The sequence below is a fragment of the Phoxinus phoxinus genome (genome assembly GCF_949152265.1).
Source record: "Phoxinus phoxinus genome assembly, chromosome: 11".
In the NCBI taxonomy this organism is placed as follows: domain Eukaryota; kingdom Metazoa; phylum Chordata; class Actinopteri; order Cypriniformes; family Leuciscidae; genus Phoxinus; species Phoxinus phoxinus.
Genome location: NC_136886.1, coordinates 10,171,531 through 10,199,458, shown reverse-complemented (window position 1 = coordinate 10,199,458; position 27,928 = coordinate 10,171,531). Strand labels below are relative to the sequence as shown.

At 38.9% G+C, this 27,928-nt stretch overlaps 1 protein-coding gene across 2 annotated transcripts; it reads left to right on the top strand.

Moving 5' to 3' along the window:
- The first annotated feature begins 922 nt into the window (after positions 1–922).
- Positions 923–27,585, top strand: eif4enif1 (eukaryotic translation initiation factor 4E nuclear import factor 1). 2 transcript variants are annotated; one of them, XM_079627821.1, is made up of 20 exons: positions 923–1,005; positions 1,520–1,604; positions 2,281–2,417; positions 3,099–3,172; positions 6,714–6,841; positions 6,963–7,237; positions 7,334–7,532; positions 7,630–7,790; positions 8,623–8,761; positions 13,419–13,595; positions 16,733–17,004; positions 17,488–17,559; positions 17,707–17,839; positions 18,002–18,072; positions 20,186–20,316; positions 20,646–20,721; positions 20,917–21,046; positions 23,420–23,755; positions 23,915–24,088; positions 26,423–27,585. In XM_079627821.1, the coding sequence occupies exons 3-20, from the start codon at positions 2,337–2,339 to the stop codon at positions 26,617–26,619; spliced, it is 2,826 nt and encodes a 941-aa protein (XP_079483947.1). In that variant the 5' UTR covers positions 923–1,005; positions 1,520–1,604; positions 2,281–2,336; the 3' UTR covers positions 26,620–27,585. The 2 variants fall into 2 exon arrangements, with proteins under 2 accessions (XP_079483947.1, XP_079483946.1); XM_079627820.1 differs by having other exon boundaries at positions 17,485–17,559.
- Positions 27,586–27,928: the final 343 nt, after the last annotated feature.

The following is a 27,928-nucleotide window of genomic DNA, read 5'->3' as shown; positions in this document are numbered from 1 at the left end:
TTGATTAGATTCTTATCATTATAATAAAACCAAAAAAGAATGTGTCAATGTGTAAGTACTACAGTACTTGGAACTATGTATTTGGGTTATGTTCATGTCCTGATTTCATCACAGAACAGAAAAGTCTTCAGTCTAATACAGTGGCACTAATATGGCCCACAAGTAGATAACATAGGGCTTAACTATTTTAATATGGAGGTTTCCATGTGACCTTGGAAATGTATTCAGTAACACAATTTTACCTTGACAGTGTATGACCACTTTTACATTTTTCAATCAAATTGGTATGTTGGTAACATTTTGTATCTAAATGTTTCTATTCTATTCTAAAAGTGAAATTTAGAATATTTCTTATTCTATATTTTTTTCTCATTGTGTATATATCATATTGTTTATTTATTTGTTCTGTTTTATTATATTACATTTGAATTTAATTGATTTTTGTTAACAAAATTTTATTTTTATTTGATGTCATTTGTACTTTATTTAAATACTGTTAGTATGAGAAAACTTCACTGCCTACGTATTAGTTGTGTGTGACAAACTTAACACATATTGTTGAATAAATAGCATAAAAACACGGTTAACTTTATTTTAACACTTGACTCCAGTCAAATCATAGACAGTATATGAGTCAAATTCGTATAAAAAAATCAAGCAACGCAACAGAACGTTTTAAATCCTGTCACGTGACTACAATTTACAATGGGTGGCCATGTTGATTGCCTGAAATGTATTCTTGCTCTAAAATCTTATAATGACTCTTGTTAACCCTGTTGTATAAAATACACACTTCTAACCATACAGTCTTGCGTTCTGTGTTTTTCAATTTGAAATTATAATCAAATGTAAGTGTTGGTTCCTTGAAACTTTAAAGAAGGCGTGATTAGACACTATATAATCCTTGATTGGGGCCTCTCTCAGAACCAGTCAGAGATCTGAAGAAATTCGCCGCTCTGCGACTGAACAGAGACGAAAGAGAGAGCTCAGAGAAAGTACCCCGAGGTACATTGTTTGTTGGAGTCGGACTACAAGCTTTAATGAAGTGGTAGAACCCTGTTATCTGTCGGAATTGGTCCAAATATATGTGAGCTTTAGTGTATTGACGCGCATTTGTATGTGCGTCGTGCAGCTTTATGATTGTTAATAAGTTTCCTAGCCTGCTAACCCGACTCACTAGCCTATAAATAAACAAACAAACACGCATTATTTAAAAAAAATCGTTCGCACGAAGAAACCCAAAGGAGAAATAAGCCAACATTTAAATAAAGAAAACGGCGAAGGGACAAATAGAGCCGTTTGTCCGTATGAACTGTAGTAAATCCTCTGCGTCGGTTTGTTGGGTTTAGCCAGTTTGCTAATGAAATGCTTCTATCTGTCAATTAGCTATTAAATCTGGATTGACAATCGATACCCTAACCTCCTGTCAAGATTGTTCGACCGAGAAGCTTTATTTTTAAGCAGGAAACTTCATCTGCCTCCTGCCTGAAATCTGGACTGACTGCAGCATCTCTTGTAGTTTGGTATAGGACAGGTAGCCAGAAGCTAACTGAGGTATCCAGGCGGGGAGAGAGGAGGTGTTTTGACACCGTTTCCAATATCAGGTGAGTTCAACAATATATTGAGAAAGCTGCTTGGGCTTTCACAACAGACTCGTTCTTCGTGTGAGAGATTGCATCTTAATTTACCTGCGTTAGGCTGATTAGTATTCTGTAGTTCGTTTGCTGTGTGCCTCGTCACTTGCTAATACAACAGCTACTCAGATTACAGAGGAGCCAGACATTAACCTGATCATTTTAATTCCCGACAACATTAAATTCGCCTTAAAATAGATTCAAGTTAAATTTAATCTGATGTTTCCCTAGACTTTAAGAGATGTCTATATAGTCCTTTCAAAGATGCTTTCAGCCTGTTTGTATAATTACATTTAATTACTCACTGATTTTGATCTGCATAGCTAGTTTTAATGTATGTTATAGTATTTTGAGGCTTAAGGCATCTTTACCCAGCCAAGTTAAGGCTGCTCTGTGCCTGCTTAAAAAATCAGTATAAAGACAGTGCCTCAAAAGCCAATAAATGTCTCTTCTGACCCACTTCAGCCCCTAATATTAAAGTATGTACTATATAGTTGTAATTCAAGTGTAAATACCTTTGTCACCTCTCCGCAGCATTAAACAGTCTATGTAAAGAGACCTGCATGCCACTTCAGAGTATCATCCAAATAAAGGTGTACTACACTGACATGGTAGTTTAACTAATGCTAAAGATTCTCATTCACAGGTGCCCAGAGTGTCTGATATTGGGGTTTCACTTCAGTTTGACCACCCACCTGAGTCATGGAGAAGGACGAAAATGGTGAAAACATGGTGGACACGGTGAAGGACTTGGTAGTGACCTCCGCCTATAGATATACCAAGGTAAGAACAATCCTTTAAAGGAGACTTCTGATGAACAAATTTGACTATCTTTTGATATTGTAGTGTGATATACTTTTGAACACATACTTTAACTTTTAGAGCTCTAAATGTTCTACCATATAATGAAACTTAAGCTTTAAAGTCACAAATAAATGAAAGTAGAGAATGACCTTTACTTTCGTATTGTGACGTACAGCTGAGTGAAACGGATTATTAAAAAAGTGAAAAATGTTGGTGTGGTACTTGCTTTTATGCATTTGATGATGATTGGATTTTGAAATGTGGTTGTTTCACTCAAAAGTGGAGGCAAATGAATGTGAGCTAACTTGCAGGTGCTGGGTTTAAACAGACTAAATGATTGGAAAAGTCTGACATGCATCACCAGAGAAAGTGTCATTTTCCCTGGAAGGTCTAGTAATTACATTTGGATTAAACTATACAAAGGCAAAAAAGAAATGCAATAGCGGTTCACTACTGTTGTTTAGTACGTTTGCATGCATATCAGCAGTGAGCCATACTGGAGTTCACATGAAGCGTACCTTCATGAAGAGTGTTCATATCATCCAATTGAACCAAACTCGATGATCATGTGCAATCCAGAATTGGTAGTGTTAAAGCACCCAATTTTTTTTAGTTGGGAAATGTTTTGTCATGATGATGATCAACTGTTTGTTTTTGCAGGAAGAGCTTATGGAAATCAAAGAATTGCCGATTTCCAATGAAAGGCCAGAGTGTCTTTCAGAGAAATATGACAGGTGAACCTTTTATTTGTTTATTTGCAACTTCAGTTTGAATGTGGCACCATATTATCTTGCAAAAGAAGATCATAGGAAAAGGACATCAGGGGGATTTTTGGCTCCTGCTGCATATCCTCCTGTATACCTAAAGGCCTGGGTATACTTCATTTTCTGCGCTCTGTCGGAGCTTTGACCGCTTTCATTTAGCGCTAGGACAATAAATCAATGCTTCGTGGATCGATTCCGAGATTTTTCGAATGCATCTCGATTCTCTCTTGAATCAATTCTGAGCTTAGTTTTTAACAGCAGATGGTGTTCTAGGCTAGTTTTTAACCGCATGCTCAAACGTTCGTGTGTTAGGCTGAGGCCCTGTCCACACGGAGACGCGTTTAGCTGTATACGGACAAATTTTGTGTCGTATTGGCGTTTCGTCCAGACGGATCTGGCGTTTTGAGAGACTGAAACCGCTATTTTTTGAAACCGGGTCCCAAAGTGGATAAATCTGAAAACGACACGCTTGCGTTTTCGTGTGTACAGCCAATCCGTATATTTTGTGAAACGATGATGTCATCACCCCACGTGTCGACTAGTCAGACACTGCTAGTCACGTAACAGCAACAACACCTGCCGACTACATGCTTGTATAATAATATAATGCTGCAGAAGCTACTGAGCCTCTTTTATTACTTTAGGGTATTTATTATTTACTTAAATGTATTTTTATTGTATTTCTTTATATTTTTCTTATGCTATGGTGCTGGTCTGTTGTCTGATTAAGACATTTCGTATTTTGTAGGGATGGACATTTCAAACAAAAATAATATTCGACGATCACTGGGAATTATTTGATTATTATGCTGTTCAAAAAACGCACATGCTCGCCAGCACAACGGCGCTCGCTCAAATTCCACTCCGACATTACATTTCTCAGTAAGCCTGTTGTAGCCATTAAAGAAAATGTATTTAGTTTCATATTTATGTTTAAATGTTATTTTTTTATTTCATCTATGTTGATTTATGAAAGTGAACAGCATGAGTAATCATAAGATGCGCAATATAGCGGGAGACATCATTTTGGTTTTTATATAAAGCTGGTTTGTATAAAGCCTTTATTTAAAGTGAATTTCGTTTTGTATAAATTGTATCTTAATTTTAATCAATGTTTCATCAACCAATTGCCTGGATTTAATAAATAAGAAGCAAATATAGCTGACAATATAATCATGACATGGACGCGCCGGCGCAATATAACTTGCATTGCTCGTGAACTGGAACTCGTCTCATAAATGAACCGAAACTCAGAAATATATAGAATGCTTGAAATGTCTACTTTTAAACTATTAAAATGTCTCCTTGCTATATTTGACTCATTCATTACTTTTGCCGGTTCTTTGTGGCAAGCTTTGAGTCCGACAACTAATTGAATATCGTGATTCGTGACTCATCCCTATTTTGTACCAGGCCATTTATGGTTGTTCATATTGTTTAATAAAGTTCTTGGTAAAAAAGAAAAGAAGCTACTGTGCCTAATATTATTGTATACAGCGCGCAAGGTTTATACGCATGCTCAAAGTCTTCTTCTCCGTTTTCATTGTATCTATATGGCAGAATTACAGCGCCACATACTGGTCTGGGATGTATACTACATCGTTTTGAGTCGGTTTCGTGTGTACGCAGATATTTCTTGAGACGACGCCGTGTTTACGGAATTCTTTTTTAGAACGAGGCAAAAAAACATTGGATAGGGAAAGCTCTGGCTTCGTGTGGATGTGGTCTGAGGATGTACTTCCACCTTAGAATGCTTTTATGATGCGAGATTAATGTACATCTGATTAATGCCATCTGCTGTTAAAAACTAAGCTCAGAATCAATTTGAGAGGGAATTGCGACGCATTTGGAAAATTTTAGAATTGATCCAGAATGATTTCTCGATTTGCGATGCATCGATTTATTGTCCTAGCCATACTTTCAACAAATACTCAACCGTGGATGAAAGAGTTCGACACGTGCCGAGTTGTCGTTTATAGGACATTGGCTGCGTCCGAAATCACATACTGTCTTGAGTAGGTACTTATTTTTAACCAGTAATTACTACACGGCTGCTAAAAAAGTATGTTCTATATAGTATGAATGTGTGTAGTATGAATGTAATCTGCATGTACTACATTTGCCATGTTGTCATTACCATGTGACCTACCAGCATCAGTTACGCCGCTTCACTACTGTCCAATGAGTCCACAGGAGAGGATTTGTGAATGGCAAAGTGTCCATGTCCATTGTATACACACTTCAAAATCTCGCCGGAAGTAGTAGGTCACCCCATCCGGGTACTTTTTGACTACTCAAAGTAGTATGTCTGAATTTACAGTACTCAGTCACATACTGTTTTTCATCTACTATGTAGTAGGGAAGTATGCAAATATATATATTTTTTGGATGCAGCCATTCACTCGTTAGAGAAGGTTAGAAAAGTAGTGCATCTGCCATAGCATGCAAAGTTTAGAACAAGAACCAAAACAAAAATGAAGGATATGCTGCTTTGTTTACTTTTCTTGGAACAGCATTGTTTTTGTATCGCTCTTTCCGCACTCCTCTTCGTCTACTTTATAATGCATCACAACTGCATATTGCCATCTATTGGACTCCTATCAACATTCACCTTGAGCATGTTGTGTTGTACATGCACAGCTCGCGTGGACACAAAAATTGCCTGCATGCAGAGACAATATGCATGATTTGTTCACGGACCTTCATGGTGACAAATTACGTCACGCAGACAGTGCGAGGACTGTTGCAGAACGTGGATGGCCAAAGTATACGTTGGGTTTAAACACGAAGCTTTTCATTGTCAAGTTTTAGGCATCGTCAACTAGTATTACACGTGTCCTAACCAGACACTATGCTATAAGATTCCAGCGACAAATGATTTCTATCTACACTAGACGCCACGTGACTGCGAGATGTTAAAAACCAATCAAAACCCACAGCCAATCAGAACAGCGTGTAAATTAAAAGTATATATAAACAACTAGTATTTCCAAGTCTAATAGCAGCAGCAGTAGTATCTTTAATCGATAAATCAAATAGTGTCGCACATCCCTATTGTCAGACTATGCAAATATGATCCCCGCTGTAAGCCATGTCATATTGTGGCATCTCCGTTGTCCATGTCAAAAAACGAAGATGTTTTTGGAGCAAGTGGTGGTTTGTTGTCTCCACTAGTTGCGTCATCTGGTTCTGTGCTTCTATTGCTTTTTGATTAAGAGAAGTCACGCTGTAGGACTGTATATCAAATCTTCTGACACTGCCAGAATTTCATCTGAGGTAAAATTTGTCATTAACAGTCAGTAAATCAGCCATTGTGGCTGTCAGTGAAAATGTCAAACTAGTGATCGAAACTTTTAGGATTCTCAACGTTTGTCTCAGACGGCCAAATCGTAGCCAAAATCGTACAGTGTGAACCTGGCTTCAGTGTGACGTTACTGACTAATGTTGTTTTAAATCAGCTATATTGAAAATCTAAGCTTTGTATGTGGTAACTGTACTGTCTCCTTTCCAGTGATGGGGTCTGGGACCCTGAAAAATGGCATGCCTCGTTATATCCCTCTTCAGAAAACAGCTGTCCAGCAGAAGGATACAAGAAAGATTATGCAGAAGATAGAGTTCCGCTGAAACGCAGAATTGCAGGTAATTGGACAAGAACTTTAAATATTATTAAATATTTATTTAAATACAAATATTATAATAATTTTTAAAAAGCCATCTAAACCTTGTTTTTCCCACACCAAATTAACTTTGCCTTCCCCAGATCCTCGGGAACGTGTAAAAGATGATGATCTGGAAGTGGTTCTTAGTCCTCAGCGTCGTAGTTTTGGCGGTGGTTGTCAAGTGGCACCCACTGCCCTCCCTCGCCGCCCCATCAGCCCTCTGGAGAACAAAGAGAATGAGTCACTTCGTTTGGGGGGAGCACGTCGCATAGGGAGTGGCCGCATCATGGCCTCACGCGTATTTGAGAGGGACGCACGAGTTGACAAGGAGAGGGAGCGAGACAGAGACCGTGACTATAAGGACAAGAGATTTAGGGTATTCTGCTATGGGCTAGATACAAAATAAATGATTGCTGTTATTGCAATGTTCAAAGAATAAAGCTTTTTTTTCTTTTTTTCTGTTGCATTACAGAGAGACTTTGGCGACAAAAGAGTGTTCAGTGAGAGAAGAAGAAATGACTCGTATGCAGAAGAGGAGCCAGAGTGGTTCTCTGGTGGACCCACTAGTCAGTCTGAGACCATTGAGCTCATTGGCTTTGATGACAAAATGTTGGAGGATGACAAACGGAGGTCCAAACGTTCCAGAAAGAAACCAGAGTCTTTTAAAGGAGGCATGTACAGTTAAATGTTACGGCAAATGTTTATGAAATGCTTCTGTGCATCTATCAGCATGCTAATTTGTTTTTTTTAAATCTTCCACGCCTACAGTTGAATGTAATGGCGGTCTTTCTGAGGACCCTGAAGTAGTTCAAGAGTCTGGAGCTGATCAAGAGGTTCCACATGCTGAGGTTCTTCCTGAGCAAACCCCTGGAGAATTTGACTTCAATGAGTTCTTCAATCTTGAAAAGACCATGCCTGGCCTGGCTTCGGTAAGATATGGGGAGCACTGCATGCTTCTAAGGGTGATGGACACAAAATAGCTGGCTTTTCTTAAAGGGAGAAGTAGCCTAATGGACAACAAATCACACAAGGTTTTTTGGGGGTTTGAGAAATGTGTGGTCCATCAGATGTGTTTATTAGGTCTTTTCTGGGCACTTTTTTATTAGTCTATATACTATACTCTATACTAACTCTAAGCTTTTTACTCTGCTCTTTACTGTGCTCTTTTACATTTATATCTCTTTAGTAGTAGTCATTTTCTGGCCAGATTTGTATTGCAGCACTTCTGATTTCTCCTAATGTGATTGTATGTAATCAATCGATTGTCAATCTCTCCTTGCTTGTCAGTAACTTTGGATAATAGCACCTACTACATGAATTAATGTAACATTAGGTGGTTTTTTGGTGATTTGCAGAATGGTTCAGCAGGACTGTTTAAGGTTCATATGTTGCGGCTGATGACTTTAGTGTTGTGAAATTGCGGTTGTGTGGCGTCAAGCTATTTGTTGGTTTATTGTTGGTTATACAGAAAGCTCAATGAAATGCAAATTTATGCCCATCTGACTTGTAAGGATTATATTGATACTCTTGAGTAGGAGGTGGGGGATTGGCTGCACATCTTGGTTGTGACAATTAATTTAGGAATTTTTGGGAGGGGGATCCTGTAAATGAAACGGTGCTACACAATGCCCATTTTTCCACCCCTTTGCGCTAAGCAGTCTGCAGACACTCTTCACGTAAGTGTCATTTAGTCCCCATGGCTGTTTCTTGCTTCTGTGTTAGAATACAGTATAAACAAGTGCTCTTCTTTCTTTCATACAGATGATTGAAGACGTTCTTGCTGAGGGTCCGGTCATGGCCAGTCGTTTCAGCCGCTGGTTCTCCAGTAACAGGAGTCCCTCTGGCAGCCGCTCCAGCAGTCTACGTTCCACACCGCACGAGGAGTTGGAGAGACTAGCAGGTAACTCTGTCCTAATCCATTCTCTTCACCTGGTGTAAGGTTGCTCACCAGTAAACTAACCTTTTTTTATTTTTTTGTGGTGGGGCCAGTGAAAATTGAATCGAACGGAATTGAGATCTTGTGAATCGATACACTAATATGAGACCCAACCATGGTCCAAAGTTTAGATTTTGCCCCACTTGCGAATGGTTGATGGATTTACCATAAATATCTCTTTTCTGCTGTGAAACTGTATTTTGCATAAATATTAAGAGAGGGTACCTATGACGCCATTAGTGTCTTATGCTCACCAAGACTGCATTTATTTGCATGCATGCTCCGTTAGAAAACATTCTAAAATGCTGATTTGTTCAGGGTTCCCACGCGTCCTGGAAAATTTACTTTTGGTTTGAGTCCTGAAAAACATGGAAAATGTCCTGGGAAATCTTGTGACTTTATTGTCATGGAAAATAATTTTTAAAATTGTTTTTGTGTTTTTCCTTTAGCCGAGAACGAAATCATGAAAATCAAAGCAGCTTCAAACAACAACTTAAAAAACCCCGACTTGTTTAGCAAGAAAAATTGACTGGTTTGAGAGTCCTTCACTGACATAACTCTTGTGCAAAGTTTTCAACTTGCGTGTGTGATATCTATTGGCTCGCGTTTTGAGTGAAATTTCTATGCAACGTTTTTTTCTTTCTTTCTATAATCTCCATTCCTCGCAAAATGATCGAAAAAGATTCTAATTTTCCATGATAATAAAACCAAGTAAATTTAATGATCTGACAAGTAAACTATTGCAACCTCCCCCTCCTGGTAGCGATAAAATTGTGTTTTGGCAAACTCAAAGGTTGACAATGACTATGGACCATATTGCCCAACACTTATGTACTTATCAAAGTACTTGGTGCCAAAGTAGTACAAAGTACCAGGTTGATCTGGTACCTGCTGATAGGTGACTGCTTTACGGGTGACTCCCATTCGTATTTGTGAGCATATTGCGAAGTGTCAAATGTTAGATATTTTTGCAGTGTTAAGGCGGGCATACACTGTGCGAGTTCAGACACTTTGTCGTGTGCCATTGCACTCGTTGCAAATCCGTAAACCCGACAATCGCGTCAAAGCAGCTAGTACACGGCAAACCAGCAGGAGTAACATGAGCTTTCACATTAAAGGAGCTTTTCACCCGTGGGAACATTAATCTTTATTTAAAGTGGGTCATATATGTAGTCGAAATGTAAAATAATTTTTGAATTTGGTGCCTTCTTGACCGAGAAAAGACAGAGTAACTTTAGGGCACGTTTGTATGAAAGACAACAACTCCCACAATGCACCACATTGCACAGCTCCACAAGCCACTCCCACTAATCCAGAACGGTGCGTATGAGGTAATCGCCTATCAGAAAAATCACTCTTCCGTTTACAAAGCTAGCTAACCACCAGAGCTTAATTTATTTCACACAAACATTAAGTTTGTTGGCGAACTCATTAGTGAATTACTCCTCGTTTGTATTTTTCGAAATGGTGAATTATGGCATGGTATGTACCGGGATGTTCAGTCAGAACATATGCGGTGCGGAACTATGATGGTTCACAACACAAAAGTCTGTGTCCTCGTCTGATTCAGATTTCGTCCAGGATAAATTGGCATCGTTGAAATTCTTTGCAGCAGATGGACTCTATCTCTGTGTCCGTATGCGCACAGGCACCACCAGCTCGAGCCAGTCCGGGCTTCTCGTCCGCAACAGGCAGGTCTTCTGTCCTCGCTGCAGAAGCCGCCGGCGCCTCCTGTTACTCCATCAGCCTCAGCTGCTCTTCGCTATATTGCGGCTCGTAAAAGTAGCCACGAACTTTCGAAATCCTCTTCTTCCATATCATATTAAGTTACCCTCCGCCATTGTCTTAACTTCACATTTGGCTCCACAGCGCCTGTTAGCTTAGCTTCCGAACAAGATGGAGGATATTGCTTTTAGTTTCAGCAAGTGAAGTCCCAGCCACTGAGTGAGTGGGTCCCTCCCCCTGGATAAATGAGGAATGAGTGTTTGTATTAGTCTCAACCCCTCTACAAAGATATTTTACTTCCTGCTTAGAATGACGCAAAATGATGATTTTTACATCATTATTAGCAGGAATTGCAACACTGAAATCCTTATTTCTCCCTTCTCAAGTGAAAATGAGGGAATAATGCATGACCATTCAAACATATGACTGGGTTTCTAACAATACAAAGCTTAAAGGAGAACTCTGGTCAATTTTAACATTGAGCTCATTTTTTGGTAAATTTGGAGTGCTGTCAATACAGAGAACAACGACAAAAATCGCTGTTGCCTACACTGTTATCCTCTTTTTAAAATTTGCACCCTGTTGACTTCAATGGGGCAAGTTTTAAACCTGCTTTTAGCCTCTTAACATCCTTGATGTGTCATACAAGTGCCCAGCTATGTTAGATGATTCCTTCAGAGTGAATCTGACTGCAGTAGATGTGAAAGATATGAATAATTTATTTCAGCCAGCGCAAATACCTGCATTTACATCCTGTTTTCGGTCGAAGTCCAAAGTAGTTGATTGTCGAGTTCATGCGCATAGGTTTAGTTGCCTATGATCACGCGCGTGAACTCGACAGACTTCTGATATAAACATTTAGATTAAATATGCCATTCTCATTAATGGAGTTAAACACTTAAACTACATTAAATCATTACTGAGAAGTTAAAAAATAAAATTAATATTCAATAAATAGAAATATTTGTTGAGGATGCAATGCTTTTGAACACTTCCTCTGTAGTTAAAACTTTAAAACACTGCATGCCAGAGATAATTGCTTATCATGATAATAGCAAATTGTCTGAGATAATAGTTTCGTGCAAATAATGCACATGGTCAATCTGTTTCCATTAAAAATACTATTTGGCCAGTGGAAAAGATTGAGGAAAAACTTTCTCTGAAATGTATTTAAAAAAAATTATTTATTCAAAAACAAGGATAGACTACTAAATTACTTTTTATTAATGTATTGTCACGGCACATCCGTATTTCATATTTTCCTAATGTCTTGTACCGTTAAACATGTTATCACGTGGATGAATAATCCTATGCAAATGATATGCAGATGAGGTTATGCATAGTAAAACTAGGTGTTGTAAGCTCCATATGTTTATTTCGGGGTGGAGACGCATGTGCGCAGTCAATCTTTTGCTGACTAGGATTCATAAAGTGAATTCTGCGCAGGTTCTGGCGTATGCACGGTTTTATAAGTCTGATTTTTTTTGGCGTAAGCCATTTTTGGCTTTCGGTTGCACGTACACTTTTAGTAAGGACCCCGGCTCAACCGCTATCCGTCGCACTCCTTCTAAATGCACACTGCAAAGCTGTATTTAAATGTGAGATTGAATCTAAAATTGTTGATTGACAGTGATAACCATAGCAACAGCCGGGACAAATACAGCCGGTATTGAAATTGGTACAGAGAACCAGTTGACAAATAATAAAGGTCTTGTATTTTGTCATGGACATAAACTTTGTCCTTTAAAGACTTGTGGAGAGAGGAGTATATTACTTGAAGCTGTGATCCTTGTCTTTCATTCTCACCGTAATGAAATTGAAAATTATTGCTGAAAAAAAAGTGGTAACCCAAAAGATAATTATTATTTTTAAATCGGTTTAAAAGCGGTGTACTGTGTGTATATAAAAAAAGTGGAAAGTAATGCATTTTGTTCAGGATTTTTTAATAGAAAGTGCAAAAGTTGATCCATTTAATGTATCCTTGTTGAATAAATGTATTAAATCGTTAAAAAAAATTGAACGGTAGTTAGGGCTGCACGATATGAGAAAAAGCTGCGATGTGCGATAATATTGTTTAATATTGCGATGACGATATGACTTGCGATAAATGTGATTGTTAACTATACTGTTCCCATGTCTTAGTGCTTCAATAGGTTATTTGCGTGATAGGTCAAAGGTTTATTACCTGCCTGGTTCAGAATACACGATTTTGGCACGATCTGTTTGGCGTATGGGTGTCGTGGAGATTCGTAATAACAACGGGCGTCGGGACGCAAGATTCGATCGTGTCATCGTATAGTGTGTCATAGTGGGCGACAACCTACGTCGCGTCTGCGATGCCTCACGACAGAAAGACTATAGCATGTTTAATTCTTTAACGGTCCTCCACGACGGGTTGAATATGTGAGCGAGGCGAGACGTGAGTGAGTGCAACAGTGAGTGTGTGTGTGCGCCAGTGAAAGTGTGAGCGTGTGTGCGTGCGTGCGTGCGTGAGTGAGTGAGTGAGCGAGGGACAGTGAGTGTGTGTTTGTGTGTCTGTGCGTGCGACGCGAGTGACTGTTTGCGAGTGAATGTGTGTGTGTGACGGCACGCGATGACTGGTCGGAAAGCAACGTGTAGTCTGACATGTTTCTTGTCCACGACAAGATTTTAGGAGTCAAAAACGTGTAAATTAGTGCTAATCTGAACCAGGCATTATTCATCGTGTCAGGCTGTCTGTTGCGATGTGTTCATCGCGGGAGTTCATATCGCGATGACGATGAAAATTCGATGTATCGTTCAGCCCTAACGGTAGTGTAAATGCAATTCGAATTAATATATGTACCGGTAATATAAAATGTTAAACATTTGTGTTTGTTCTGGGATATTTTGTTATAACAATTGTTTTGTGTGTCAGGTTTCGATCCTCATACTGGATCTCTGAATCAGGGTACGTCTTTGTACTTCACCCCCATTTCTTCAGTGGAACGCAAGGAGAAGGTGGACATACTGGAACTGCTGCATAAAGCCAATGTTGACCTGAAACCTTTACTGTCCAGCCTGAATGTCAACAAGGCTCACCTAAAGGAGAGCAGTGAGTAGCATCCTGTATAATTTACAATTTTTGCTAGAATATTGCATAAGGTGTTTAAAGGGTACCCCGATTAGTGCAGCATGTTGGCCTTATAAGATTAAATTGGGCGTCAGCTATAAAAAGGTGATACAAAAAAAACTCAATGTTTTTGTTTTTATTAAAAAAAGCCGAAAATCCGTTCACCCGTAGGCTGCCATATTTATTTGCAATGCATTCTGGGTAATGACGTGTATAGGTCGTTGCCGGTTGTAGCCTAGCCGCTCTAGCAGCTTCGTTTATTTGTTTTCCAACGTACCGGCTAGCTAGCTACGTTTTGACAGGTAGCGAGATGAACACGTCTGCCGTTCAGCCTTTTCAGTTTGAAACCGAGCGCACCATAGGCTTAAATCAGAAGAATAACGCGGAAGACGATAGGCGTACTCAAGATTATCAGAGAGTTGAGGAAGCGAGAGTAGGGCAAAACAATGCTGTCTGTGCGGCTACTGCTTGCCCATGCCAAGCGAGAACTAGAGCGTTAGCTGTAAAGAGCTCCACTTTTTGTCAGCAGCTGTCCTGGGTAGGCTAAGTATAGAGCAGACGATCGTACTATCGGTATAAATAATTTAATAAGTCATCTACCGCCATCGTTTGCTTTATTTTCACCAAGCAGTCACTCACTACGCACAGAAATACCCCGAACCCAGTCAACACTGTTCTGCTCATCTACCTCTAACGTTACATTTTTAATCTTACAATTACAAAAATGTTATTAATAATGAACTGCAGTTATTAATTAATAATTGAATTGCCTTGAACTACATATTTAAAATCTTAAATCCTCAGATAATTCTGATTTGCACTATTTTTTCCCTCTCATTTCTGTGCGTAGTGAGTGACTGCTTGGTGAAAATAAAGCAAACGATGGCGGTAGAGTTTGCACCATTTGTAGAAATGAAACTACTGGTAACTGAGGTGGCAAGAATTTTTGTTCTGGAACAACCAATTATGAAAAACACCCCAAAACCAGTAGGTTGTTTATCAGACAAAAATTCATGAAAGAACTTTTGTAAGTCAAATTTAAGACTGTTTTATGATCATAAAGATTGAAATTTAAGACCTACACGACGCATTAATCAGCAAATAACAAATAAAATTAGCGTCAATATGCACTTTTTGTTTACATAAGCATTAAAATAACATCAATTATGGCTAGATTTTAAGTGTCTTGCAACGTTATCTACTAACAAGTGCAAATGGTTGACAGGTTTTATAAAAAGATAAACATAATATTTCAGCCTTTTAAATAATTTTCTTATAAAAAGAATGAGTCAAAAAATATATAAATTACTGACATTTACAATGCACATTAGCTTATCTTTTATTATTAATAGTAAAATTCGGTCCGATTTTCCCGTGGCGTCTGTCGTTGCTATACAACCATGCACTGCGCTCTCCACAACGACAAAGAAGTTTTAGTCATTCTGAAGTTGATATTTTTTCATCTCGCTGCGCGTGGAAAAAACGGCTGCATCACTTCTATAATGAGTGCGCTTGCCGCAGGCCTACATTTGAAATAACAAACTTGAGTGCGCAAAAGACGCGATATCTGAACGGCCCCTTGGCGAGCTCCTTCCAGTCAGGCCACGAGCTACTGGCAGCTCGCGAGCGCTGTGTTGGAGACCCCTGCTCTACCGATCAATCGGAGCATCACTACGATCCACTATATAGTGCACTATATCGGGTGTCGGCCATTTTATATTGGTGTCCGAATTCTTAGTGAACGACTACATTCGTTCACTACTTTTATCCACAATCCTCTCTGAATTAGAGTGTACATTCGATGTACACTTGCTGAAGCACTTTTTCCCACAATCCAATGCGGAGAGGACTGAGCTCGTGTGGGAGCGAGCAAGTTTAAACCAGAGATTATTTTTACAGCAATTTCTGCTTTAACATTTTTTTATTATTCATTACTTGAATAAAATATATTAAAATATTGAGACAATATTATATACCTAGATGAATTTTTAAAGGACAAGTTCGGTATTTTACACTTAAAGCCCTGTTTTCTGATGAAATAGAACGGTTAAGTTTAAAATTTGGACAGGTGCTGCTGTCCTGAGAATTTTCGTTTTCTTTCACTCCCCCCCCCCCCCCCCCCCCCACCTCCACAATGGCTGCATAGGTGCAGAGGAATAATCCTTCCTAAAACGCATTAAACTTTCATTTACAAAGACGTGAAACTCACCGAGTGGTCAGGGGTGTTCACTGATATGCTCACACAAAAATCGCTGCAAAAGATGCTTTCCAACAGGTGTTTTACCATTCGTTGTAAAACTGTGGACCTATTTTTTTCAAACGCATCACACCCATTCTTCCGTTGAGAGCTGGAAAACTACTATATAACCTGTTGGAGAAAAAAATTTGATTTTTGTGTGAGCATATCAGTGAACACCCCTGATCCCTAACGGTTAAACTTTTAACCGTTCTATTTCATCAAAAACGATCTGAAAACAGGGCTAGTGTAAAATACCGAACTTGTCCTTTAAATAAAATGAAATATGAATGTGTTTTACTAACAGCCAGGTGTGTTAATAATTTGTGGCATTGTTGTTAACTCGTTAAACTGTAAGGGAGAGATGATCATTTGGTGGATGATTTGAAAAATATCCGTTAATCATCTGTAGGAAGCGTATTCATTCGAATGTAATAACGGTCGCCTGAGGGTGCTCAACGACCACGTCATCTGTGAGCGTGAGTTACAATTTCAATCGATGAAACTACAAAGCTGGCACGGAGGTACCGGTATGTGTGTATATAATTACAAAATAAAGTAATTATGATTGTTATTGTTAATATTATGATTTATAAAATATTAACAATAACAAAGTAACATGAAAGATTTTTTTGTGTGACAGCTCCAGCTCTCCGACAGTGTAAACGTCAGCGTCCGAATTCCCTCACTTCATTTTGTCCACTCCTTGCAGATATAGTGCACTCAAATGTCATACACTATATAGGGATTAGTGAATGAGTGAACGAGTGAGTGGTTTTGGACACAGCCAGTGTCTGTGGCCTGCTGCCCTTTAACGCAGAATGTCAAATTTCCCCTCATAATAAACAAATGATTCTTAATACATCTGTCTGCCCTCTTATAGCAAACTCAGGGGTGGTATTGTCTCTGGAGGAGGTGGAGGTGGGTCTGAAGGGTCTGAAGGTGCAGACTGAACCGGCTTCGTTACCTCAAAGGCAGTCCAACAGAGGTGGGGGTACTCCCTTCATGGCGGAGCACCTGGAAGAGGCTTTCACGGGAGGGACAGGGGCTGCGTCACGACCGCGAGACCCTGACATGTCTGCATTTAATAAGTTGGTGAGCACCATGAAGGCAAGTGGAACCCTGCCCACTCACCCCAAAGCCAGCGGGAGCTATGTAAGTATGCATCTGTCGGTTATGTTTGCATGATTGCATGAAGTGCTGAAACGCATGCATTGGTCGCTCGGCTTGTTACACAAGTATTATCCGCCTTTAATGGGCTTTTCATGCAACTCATGCCAGTGCTTTTTACTTGCTAGTTGGTCTGGGGTAGTAAATTAAGTCTTTGTTTATTCTGACTAGTGATGGGCATAAATTTGTGTTTGGCAGTTGTGGCTGACTAGTCAGTGAACTTTTGCATGCATGACTTGGCGTAACCCGCTCTGACCGTGAATTTTTTCCGGGAGTTGTTACATGCTGTTTTTAACACTTTGTGATCAAGCCGTCCCTGGTATGATGTAGACGCCGTCAGTTTGTGTGACGCTAGCTAACAAAACATGGACCAAATAGCATGCATGCTATCCGATCTGTTTTTGTCTGGTTCAGACTGCACCTGTTAACTTACTGTTATCACTTGTTCCCTGCTTTTGTTTTCAGCAGTCAGTGGATCCTGCTCTTGTGTCCTTATCAGAGGCACAGGTACCTGCCTCTCAGCAGAAAAACATATTTCAGGTGATCAAAGCCTTACCCTTTTCATTGTTGAAGACATTCAGAAGCAGGTTACTTCGCTTATGTAATAAGAGCAATATATAAATGTTATTAAAACCCTGTCCTAGTAAATTTGAGTTTTGACAAATAATGCAAGATTTTGTGCTTCAGGAATTGTTGGTTGCTCCTCATGGGCCTGTTCCCGCCTCTGTGTCTGGCCTCATACACCATCGCGCTTCTCCCCCACTCTTCCCACAGAGAGGCCCTATGCAGGACTTTTTCCCAGGCATGCCTCCAGCGACAGGTGTGATGAATTAAATGTTATTGAATTTAATCCAACAAAGAGCTGTTGAATGTGAAACATGGCATAACATTTAGACAATGAATGACATGCATGCCCCTCATTATTATTATTATTATTATTATTATTATTAATATTATTATTCTTTTTGTTGTTGAATCTCAGGATTTCCTGCTGGTCCACAAACTATGTTAGATCAAATTCCAGACTTGCATCGGGCCAGGAATACACCACAGGTAAAATTCAAATACTATGGGGATATTTTTAAAATGTTTGTTTGCTTTTAATAATTAAAGATTGCATATTAAAATTCAAGAAGTCATATATATATATATATATATATATATATATATATATATATATATATATATATATATATATATATATATATATATATATAATGCTGTCAAACGATTCAAATATTTAATCGCGATTAATCGCATTAATGTCATAGTTAACTCGCGATTAATCGCACAATTTTATCTATTCTAAATGTCTCTTGATTTCTTTTTGTCCCATTATTTTTTTTTTGTCATTTTAATGCTCTTATCAACATGGAAAAGTGGATCGGCTTGCTTTTGTGCAAATGTTTTTTGTTGAAAACAAGATTGGCATATACTGTTCAATTCCACACACATTCTCACTTGGAGCAAATAATCTCTCACACAATGTAACACTGTCCATCAATAAAAGGGTGACAGAAATACTGACGAGGTAACGTTACTGGTATTGACGAGTGTGCTGAGATGGCATCAGCTGTGTGTGTGCTTGGCCATCAAGTGGTATTTCAGACTGGACGTGCTGCGATGATAGCTCAGTTCACAACGACAAAACACACAGATCACTTTGGTCTTGTCAACTAACCCATTTGGCAACTTTTTAAAAGTAAACTTTCCATTCAGAATCTTATTGGCATCCATTTCGGCGTCTCGCGCTCATCATTCATCCACTCAAAACGTAACGTTAAAGAGGGTCGCAGTCGCACACCGGACGAGAAGTGCAGCGCCGCCTATTTAAAATCCGAACACATTATTCTCTGAGTGCACACACACCGGCGGCGCCATTCTGCGTTTTTATTGCTGGCCATAAACGGAGAAAGTGCGCGTCCGATGTGCGATACGAGTTGTCCTAGACGCGGCTCGGCGCGCTTCTCGTCCACTCTTTGGCGGCTCGCAAGCCCAAACAAGTGTGTGCGGCGTGCTGTTGTTTTGGTCTAGCTAGATCCGGTGTGGCGTTGTAGTTTTAATAACGTTACTAGTTGCTGCAAAAGCATGTGAAAAAAACTACAAAGTTTGCTAGGCGTTAATCTCGCGACAAAAAAATGTACGCCGTTAACATGGGTTTGCGTTAACGCCACATTTATTTATTTATTTTTTATAAATCTAGTAGTTCATATTCATTACACAGACATTCATATCTGAATTAGAGGTCTGCACGGGCTTTAAACTTAAGCCCTAACCCAGACATACCCGAAACCATTTGACCCGACCTGAACATTAGTTATATTTTAAGCCTGAACCTGAGGTCACTCTTTCACTGTAAATAGTTTTTTTTTTTTTTTTTTTTTTAATATGCTGTTTTATGATTGTTTGCAACAACAACAAAAAAATAGGCTTCATGTACAAACACTGTTTCACCAAGGCACAGCGGCCCCCTCAGTCAGCACACAAGAAAAAAAAGGCACAGACTTACTAATAACGATACTTTGATGTGGTTGAACAGGTGAAAGTCACAAATTCCCCTGGAACTTGAACATTAAACTTCAAAACAAAGTTTGCGCAGTTGCACAACTATCTACGCAAATATCTTTCTCAGTACAAGATGGTTTCAGCGCTGTCCTCTGATTGAGGTGTTGTGACTGAAATGGCGCGCACGGGAGCACATGTGCAAAACTGTTTTGTAAAATACGTTAAATTTATTCGTATATAATTTTACAAAACTGTTTCGTGTATGTGCTCCTGTGCGCCTACTTTCTCTCTTGCATGCTCCTAACACCATCGTGCTCATAACACCATATATATATATATATATATATATATATATATATATATGATGTTTTTCTACGTAACGAACCCAACCCGAGGCTATTCATTAAACAACCCGACCTGAAACCTGCTAGTTTTTCGGGACCCGTCGGGTAGCAGACCTCTATTCTGAATATTAAAATGCATAAATCACACTTCATGACATTGTTAAATGTATATTTAATGATTTTCTGAAACTACATTTTGGGGTTTCCTGGAATGATTACTCTGAGGAAGGCTGTTAACATGGGGTGACCATAACATGTAATATAGTATGCTCTTGGTTTTGCATGATTTGTTAATCAGATGAATTCCTTATTTTTAGATGAGAGCTTTGCCAATGGGAGTGGAACAGGCCAATCTGGAAGCTTTGTTTCAGCAGGATCTGGCAATTCTTAATCGCTCGCAGTACCAACAAGCCTACAACAAACAGGCTCAAGATAAGTTTCGTAACAGGTAATTTCGATTATCCGCGACCATAGCAGGTCACAGGCTGGTTGCGCCAAAGCAAGCCCTTCTAATGCTTTCTAACTCTTGAATTACTGAGATGTCTTTTAGTACTTTGTTTTTATCTTGTATCAGACGGTCTTGTTTTATCTTGTATCAGATGGTCCTGATTTTGTAGTTCAAAAAAAGATACCGTACCCAGATATGAATCCTGCTTTTATGCATTTATTAACAAAATGACTAACTTCTCCATCCAAATGAATAGCATAATGAATGGAAGGGGCTGATAATGGTGTGTACAGTGTGTTTTATCTGCATCTGTATCTCCTGTTTTGTAGACAAACTAGGATGAACCGTTCACCTGGCCCTCACCTTCCTGGCCGGACCTCACCTGGCAATACAGTTACTAGTGTGGTCAGTCAAATCAATGGCATTTAATTTAACTGTCATGGAGGCATTTGATCATACATCTGATTGATTTATATCAACTTATGGCTTTATAGAGTCACTTAATTTCATGAAGTACTTTAAATTTCCCTCTTTTGACCAAATGACCACTGAGAAAACTGAAAACAGTCATACATTTTTTTTTTTTTTCCTTTGCTGCAGTTGTCTCCATCCTTCACTCCCACGTCCGTGATCAAAAAAATGTACGAGTCAAAAGAGAAAAGTCGAGATGAACCTGGGAGTAGACCAGGAAGCAAGGAGGAGACCGTGAACTCTCATAACTCACAGGAGGGTATGAAATGATGTACATGCACCAAGAGACCAGAGCAGGGTGGAAAATAAATAGGGCTGCATTGTATTGGGAAAAAACAGACTTTGCAATATTTTAGTTTTTCTCTGATTGTATAGATTGCGATATGAAAACTACCAGATTAATGCCTCTAATTGAAAATGGTGATTTCGTAAGGGAATGCATCTGCATAAAAAATAAACATTACAAGCATAGATAAACACAATACAACAAAGATGCCAATTAAATAATGCTTTAGCCCATATTTTTCAGGTATTTTAACAGTATTCGGGGACAGAAATTGAATCAAATGTAAAATAACACTGCATAGTCTTTACTGTATAAATTATAATTAGTCTTTGTTAAAGCTACAAAAGGGATTTTTCTCTTTGTATATAGTTTAACATTTAATGACTCAGACAGCAGTGGGTATATTAGGCTGCTGTCACTAAGACCGAATGCATGGATCCAATATATCAATACACATCTGTATTTTCTCAAATGTTTGCATTCACATAAGCAACTGTTTACAGGGATACTCGCCAAGGTGGGCATCTTGACAATTTTGCATGCATGTTTCCGAGCACAAATACACAAGAAAAAGAATGGAATTGTGTTTGTGGCTCGCAAAAAACTGTGCGAGTTCTGAATTGAGTTCCTTCGTGTCTTTTGTGGGCAAAAATGGTTTAAAATCATTTCAGGGTTTTAACTGACAGGACCTAAAACATGTGCAAATTATAAACTTTCGCTCTATGATGGTTAATCTTTGCAATTAATCAGAGAATTAAGAACTGGTGCGGATCAACTACGATACAAGGACGATCCCTATACTTGACATTGCGCATGCTGTAATGTGATTATTGCGGATGCTGCAATGTGATTATTGCGGACGCGCACGTTGCCACATCAATGCTAAAACAATTAGTGCTGTAGCGGCGCGTCTGCGATTCAACGTCAAAATTACGTCGACGTCATGTTTTTTCGTCGACACTATTTATTTTTTGCACCGTTCCCGGAGGTACAGCTCGCCACACACACGTGGGAGACCGAAACATTGCAGAATGGAGGACGAAACAGCAACCTTTTCACAGAATTCCCAATAGTGTTGTCAAAGTACCGGTCGGTACTGAAAATGTGACAGTACCAGCATTTCTGTAGTACCGGGTATATTCGGTACCCACTAATAGGCGCTGCTTTCTGTCGCTTCCGTGTTTATCTCAGCGCGGGCTCCAGACTAACTTTTTTGCTATGAGCATTGTAGCCTATACCACGATATAGTGTCTGTGTATAAAACTGCAAAAAGACTATTTAAATATTAACCCTGCATGTTCTGCTTGTCTCTGTGTGAATGAATGGCGCAGACGCGCAGTTTCATCTACCACACACACACACACACACACACACACACACACACACACACACACACACACACACACACACACACACACACACACACACACACACACGAACGAATGACGCTCGCGCTGTTTTCAGTCTCTGCTGCCTCACGATATGATGAAATTCATCTCCAGAGCCATTCTGAGTCACTTCATGAGTGTTTTACCATTTTGAGAAACTATCGTCGTATCATACACACAGAAACTCAAAGATCTTCACGGCAACCCGTCAAAATAAAAGTTTGGTTTAACTTTTAAAAAAATTGACAAATGATATTAGTCTACTGTACAATATATATTTAGCTACATCTCCATGTATTAAAAATACTACTACTACTGTGTGCAGTGCATAGAAGGTTGCTTATTTTTAAGCAATATTTCTCAATATTTGCCTTCAATGTTTTATTTACTTATGATTACTGTCATAAATAATAAAGTAATTGAATTGAATGGTTTTTTTTTTTCAAAAAGTTAAATAAAATAGAAAAATAGTTCCAACAGATTTTGAACTAATGTGAACGGTAGCTACTAACCTAGCACGAACAAACTGCACAGAGCTAAGATGCCTTGGTTAGCCCAGCACCACCAAAGTGCACAGCTGCTAGATCTAGCTAACGGTAGCTTTTATAGTTATCTGTCTAACATTAGCTAAATCATGAGTCACGACTTAACGTTAGTTTACGAGTCAAATACATAACGTTAGACTAACGTTAGCCAGCTTATAGTATCATGATTCAGTACGCTAGTTCGCCAATGTCAATTAACTGAGCCAAGCAATGTCCAGGCCAGGGTTTTTATTAATCGAGCAAAAAAAAAAAAAACTTTTATATTAGTCGACTAATCGATAAAATAATCGCCCAACTAATCGTTTTATTAATCGTTTACCCCAGCCCTAAAAACAATATCATGCAGCCCTAGAAAAAAAGGTAGCTGTCTCATTCTTTCTTTTTAGTTCCCTAAAACCATCTTTCATTTATAGATGGACCTCCATCCCCCAGTTCCTTTCTGGAAGATGTGGACATCAGTGGTCCTCAGACCGGTGGGGTAAAGGCATGCTCCACCCCCAATCCTGCTCAGAATCGTCATAGTAAAGACCCAGACCGACCCAGGCCTCCAACAACTGGCCGCCACACTCCTACCATGTTATCCCCAGGGTCCTCTTCTCCCTTCTCCAGACCCCACATGTATCCAGTGCCTCTGCTTCCCCACGTCCCGTTGGTCAGACCTCCACCCCAGCTTCATCCCGGTGTAATGCAGAGGATGCTGGCTCAGGGTATCCAGCCTCAACAGCTCGGACCCACATTATTACAAGCAGGTTGGTTTGTGTGACTTCAGTAGATCTCTAAAAGGCCTAGAAAATCAATTATCTTTACTGGACATGAGGAATTACACTTGTTTTTCTTTGTTCATACCTTCCTTTGTTGTTGAAAACAGTAGGTAGTGAGCTTTTGTTGTTCTTTCTCTGCCTGAACAGGCATGTTCCCTCAGGCTGTAGACCTGTCTCAGCTTCAGGGTCTGCCCCCAGCCCTCTTAGGGCAGCCTCTGTATCCCCTTGGTCCTGCAGGACATCCGCTTATGGCCCCTAGAGCCGCAGGAACACACGTGCAGTTAGCAGTCATGCAGCAACAGCTTCAACAGCAGAGACCCAGTAAGTACAGCACCAGTGTTTTAGAATGATAAACACAACCGTTCAAATGTTTGAGATTTGTTTTTGTTTTTAAATGTCTTTTTAATGCTCACCAAGGCTGCATTTAATTGATCAAAATACCGTTAAGTTTAAACTTTTTGAAATATTACTAGAATTTAACATTTTCAATTTAATAATAAAATGTAATTTATTGCATATGATTGCAAAGCTGAATTTTCAGCAGCTCCGTGTCACATGGTCAAACATTTTACTATTAATCTTAAACAATTGTGCTGCTTAATATCTTTGTGAAAACTAAAAAATTGGTAACATTTTATTTCGATAGTCCACTTTAGACATTCTACTAACTAGAAGTAACTTTATAGTTAGTTGACACATGTAGTTGCAAAGTTACTTCTAGTTAGTAGAATGTCTGCTTAATATCTGCTAACACTTTATTTTGATGGTCCCCCAACAGGCAACTAGAAGTCAACTTATTCTACTAACCCTGACAATCTACTGACTCTAATGAGAGTTAGTTCACATGTAGTTGCAAAGTTACTTCTAGTTAGTAGAATGTCTAAAGTGGAATATTGAAATAAAGTGAAACCCAGTAATTTTGGTTGGATGGCTTGATGGTTAATATTTAATTGAAATTGAAATATTTAGTAGCAATTAAAAGCATCTTTACAGTCGCTTTTAATCAATATTATAAACTTTTATTTTATTTTTTTTAGGGATCGATACGTCAATCTAGAGATAAGGTTGGCCAGTGGCTGATAATGTGACTTAAAGGATAATTCCGGTATTTAACACCTTGAGTCTATATTGTAGTTTGTTTTGGATGAACAAGAGTGGTGGACAACATTTTTTTGACAATGGTTCCTCTCTCAAGTTTTTGACTATAATAGAAATGGCCATGGACCCATTTAACATTGGAGTCAATGGGCATGTCCGAAAATGTCATTAAAACAGCCAATAATGTTCGTTTACAAAACTGTTAAACTCACCGAATGGTTAGTGGTGTTCGTTGATGATTATAAACAATATATCGTCACAATATGATTCCAATCCGTTTATTTTGCTATAGTGGAACTATTTTTTCAGACACTTCACAACTGTGTAACTTCCGCTCAATATTTGAATCTGAAGCGTTAGCACACTCCCGACCACTTGATGGCGATAACTGATGTTTGTCTCGCGGTACACTCACGGTCACAGTCGAGTTCAACTTCATATTACAAGTAACAATTAATGAAAGGTAGGGTAGGTCAGAATTGTCTAAAAAAAACTTTTATTCAAATTTGTTTAAACTGTCTTTATATACCAATGCATAATTAAAATGCAAGTACTCTGAAATAGAGAGTATAAAAAAACGAGTGACTCTAGTGTATTTAATCTTCAATAAACACAGCTCATTAATTCCATTCACTCCCACCTAAAAACGGGTGCGCGACTACGCGCACGTGGGCAGAGCCAGTAATAGCGGCGGTAGTCATGGCGACGGAGAGTGACAGTCGCGCAAGCCAATCCTGTGATTCGTCCCGAATGGAAATAATGAGCTGTGTTTAATGAAGATTAAACGGTCTAGAGTCACTCGATTTTTATACTCTTTTTATCAGAGTACTTACATTTTAATTATGCATTGATATATATAGAAAGTTTAATCAAATTTGGTAAAAAGTTTTTATATAAATCCTACCTACCCTACCTTTAATGAAGGTTTTGTTTGTTTATTTCGCTTACTCTCCCGGAGCACAGTTGCTCTGCTCGCTAGCCTTCTGAGAAACGGAAGCGAGCAAAAAGACTACATCGACCAAATGTAAACAGCCCCCTTTCCGTTTCCGGTAGCGCATTTATATTAACGAGCACTCAGTCCTTCAACAGAATTCAATGGGATTTTACAAAATGACGAATAAAACACGACAGAAACTGTATTTCGCAACACTTTTTGTTTCTGGAACATCAACTAACATCACTAATCACTCGGTGAGTTGCACAGTTTTGAAAACTAATGTTAAAGGTTGTTTTAATGACATTTTCGGACATGCCCATTGACTCCAATGTTAAATGGGTCCATGGCCAATTCTATTATAGTCAAAAGCTCGAGAGAGAGGAACCATTGTCAAAAAAAATTTGTCCACCACTCTTGTTCATCCAAAACAAACTACAATATAGACTCAAGGTGTTAAATACCGGAATTATCCTTTAATACAATCTAATTGTAACAAAATGAGATTTACACAATTGCTGGAATTATTTATTTAATTTTTTGGTAATGATTCATCATCTGGTTCAGATCATCTCAATATTTAAAATCACCCAGAAGCAAATGGTTTTTCATTTTCTTCACAGATCTGCATGTGGCTCCATTAGGAGGCTTCCAGTCACAGAGCCACGGTCCCCATCGGACAAACCATTCCCAGCGAAGAGGTGGTAGCCCTCCTCTGGGCCTGGCCAAGTGGTTTGGTTCTGATGTGCTCCAACAGCCCCTCCCTTCCATGCCTTCTACTAAAGTAATCAGTGTTGACGAGCTCGAGTTTCGCCAGTGATGACATCCTGTGACCAGTCAGCAAGAGCGAAGCAAGACATCCCTTCCCCACTACCCTCTAGATGGAGAGATATAAACTTTCATTTCTACCATTATGTACATATGTCAGAGCCCTGTCTATTTTTGTGCTCTGTCTGAAACCCTTGCAGTTGCTGAATTTTTTTTGTTTTTTTTTTGAAAAGGCCTAAAGTTGAGGGCAAAAAAGGGAAAAGACATGTTATTTTTTCCTGCCGTTTTTGTCATAAAGTAATGTAGTTTCTCATAGTTTGTTTTGAATTCAGTTTTTGCAGTTAAGTAAATAATGTATAGGCCTGGATTGTACAGATTATGGGAATTGATTTTCTTTTTCCACCTTGTACATAGATTTTTCTTTTTTCTGTTTCTGACTTTGTGGGGATGGTTGTCCTGCTGTTGAGGAACCAAAAAGTTGCGTTTTCTTTGTCCAGTCACAATGTCTGCACAATGTTTCCCCTCTGAGATTGATTGGGTGGGAAATGGTGGCACTGATGATGGCTGCTTTGTTGGAAAGAGGTCCATGTCTGTAGCGATTGAATGCATCCCTGATTCGGAGAGGCATGCCCTTGAAACTTTTGCTGGAATATTTAAGCCAGAATGTTCTGCAAGTGGGGACACTCTTCCACCCCAAGAAGTGAATGCTAGTTGTGCCTTTGTTTCCTTTTTTCTTTTTTTTTTAAAGAAAAAACCCTCCCATCCTTCCTCTAGCCGGTCTTCTTGGTCAATGTATGAGAAGCACTGCTCTGAATCACATTTGTTTTAGGGTGGCAGGGGTTGGCAATTAAGTAATGTGCTATTAATTTATGAAGCACAAATAGTTAATAAATATAAAAAAAATTAAATAAAAATCATTCACATAAAAATGCATTTCTGACTCATTGATTTCAAGGTATAAATTGTCTGCCAGGCAAAAGTATACTTTTCAGATGGTTGAGTAAAATCCTCTGCTTTTAATTGATCTGTCTAATGTGGTGTTCTTTGCTGTTATGCCCCAGTTTATTTATATTTCAGAGTAACTGGACAGTCATGCTTGTCTAATTTTGCCAAGTATATTTTCTAAATTCCAAATGTTATGGTGAACATTGTAATATCTTTGCACATTTGGTTCAAGCCACACTCCCCTTGCCATACTTCAGTAGTGTATCTTCTGGATGCTTGGCCAGGTGTTTTTTCTTTCCTGCACAATATTGTTTTATTGTCCTGTATGGGGCTTTTCAGTTGGGTGATGCATTAGCTGAAACTAAAAGAATACCAAAAATAGACAAATTACATAGATATAATAGCAAGAGAATAAA

Coding starts and splice junctions, on each gene's coding strand:
- eif4enif1 (XM_079627820.1), top strand. CDS start 2,337: ATGGAGAAGGACGAAAATGGTGAAAACATGGTGGACACGGTGAAGGAC. Junction 3,173..6,713: donor CTTTCAGAGAAATATGACAG/GTGAACCTTTTA, acceptor TCTCCTTTCCAG/TGATGGGGTCTGGGACCCTG. Junction 20,317..20,645: donor CAAGATAAGTTTCGTAACAG/GTAATTTCGATT, acceptor CCTGTTTTGTAG/ACAAACTAGGATGAACCGTT.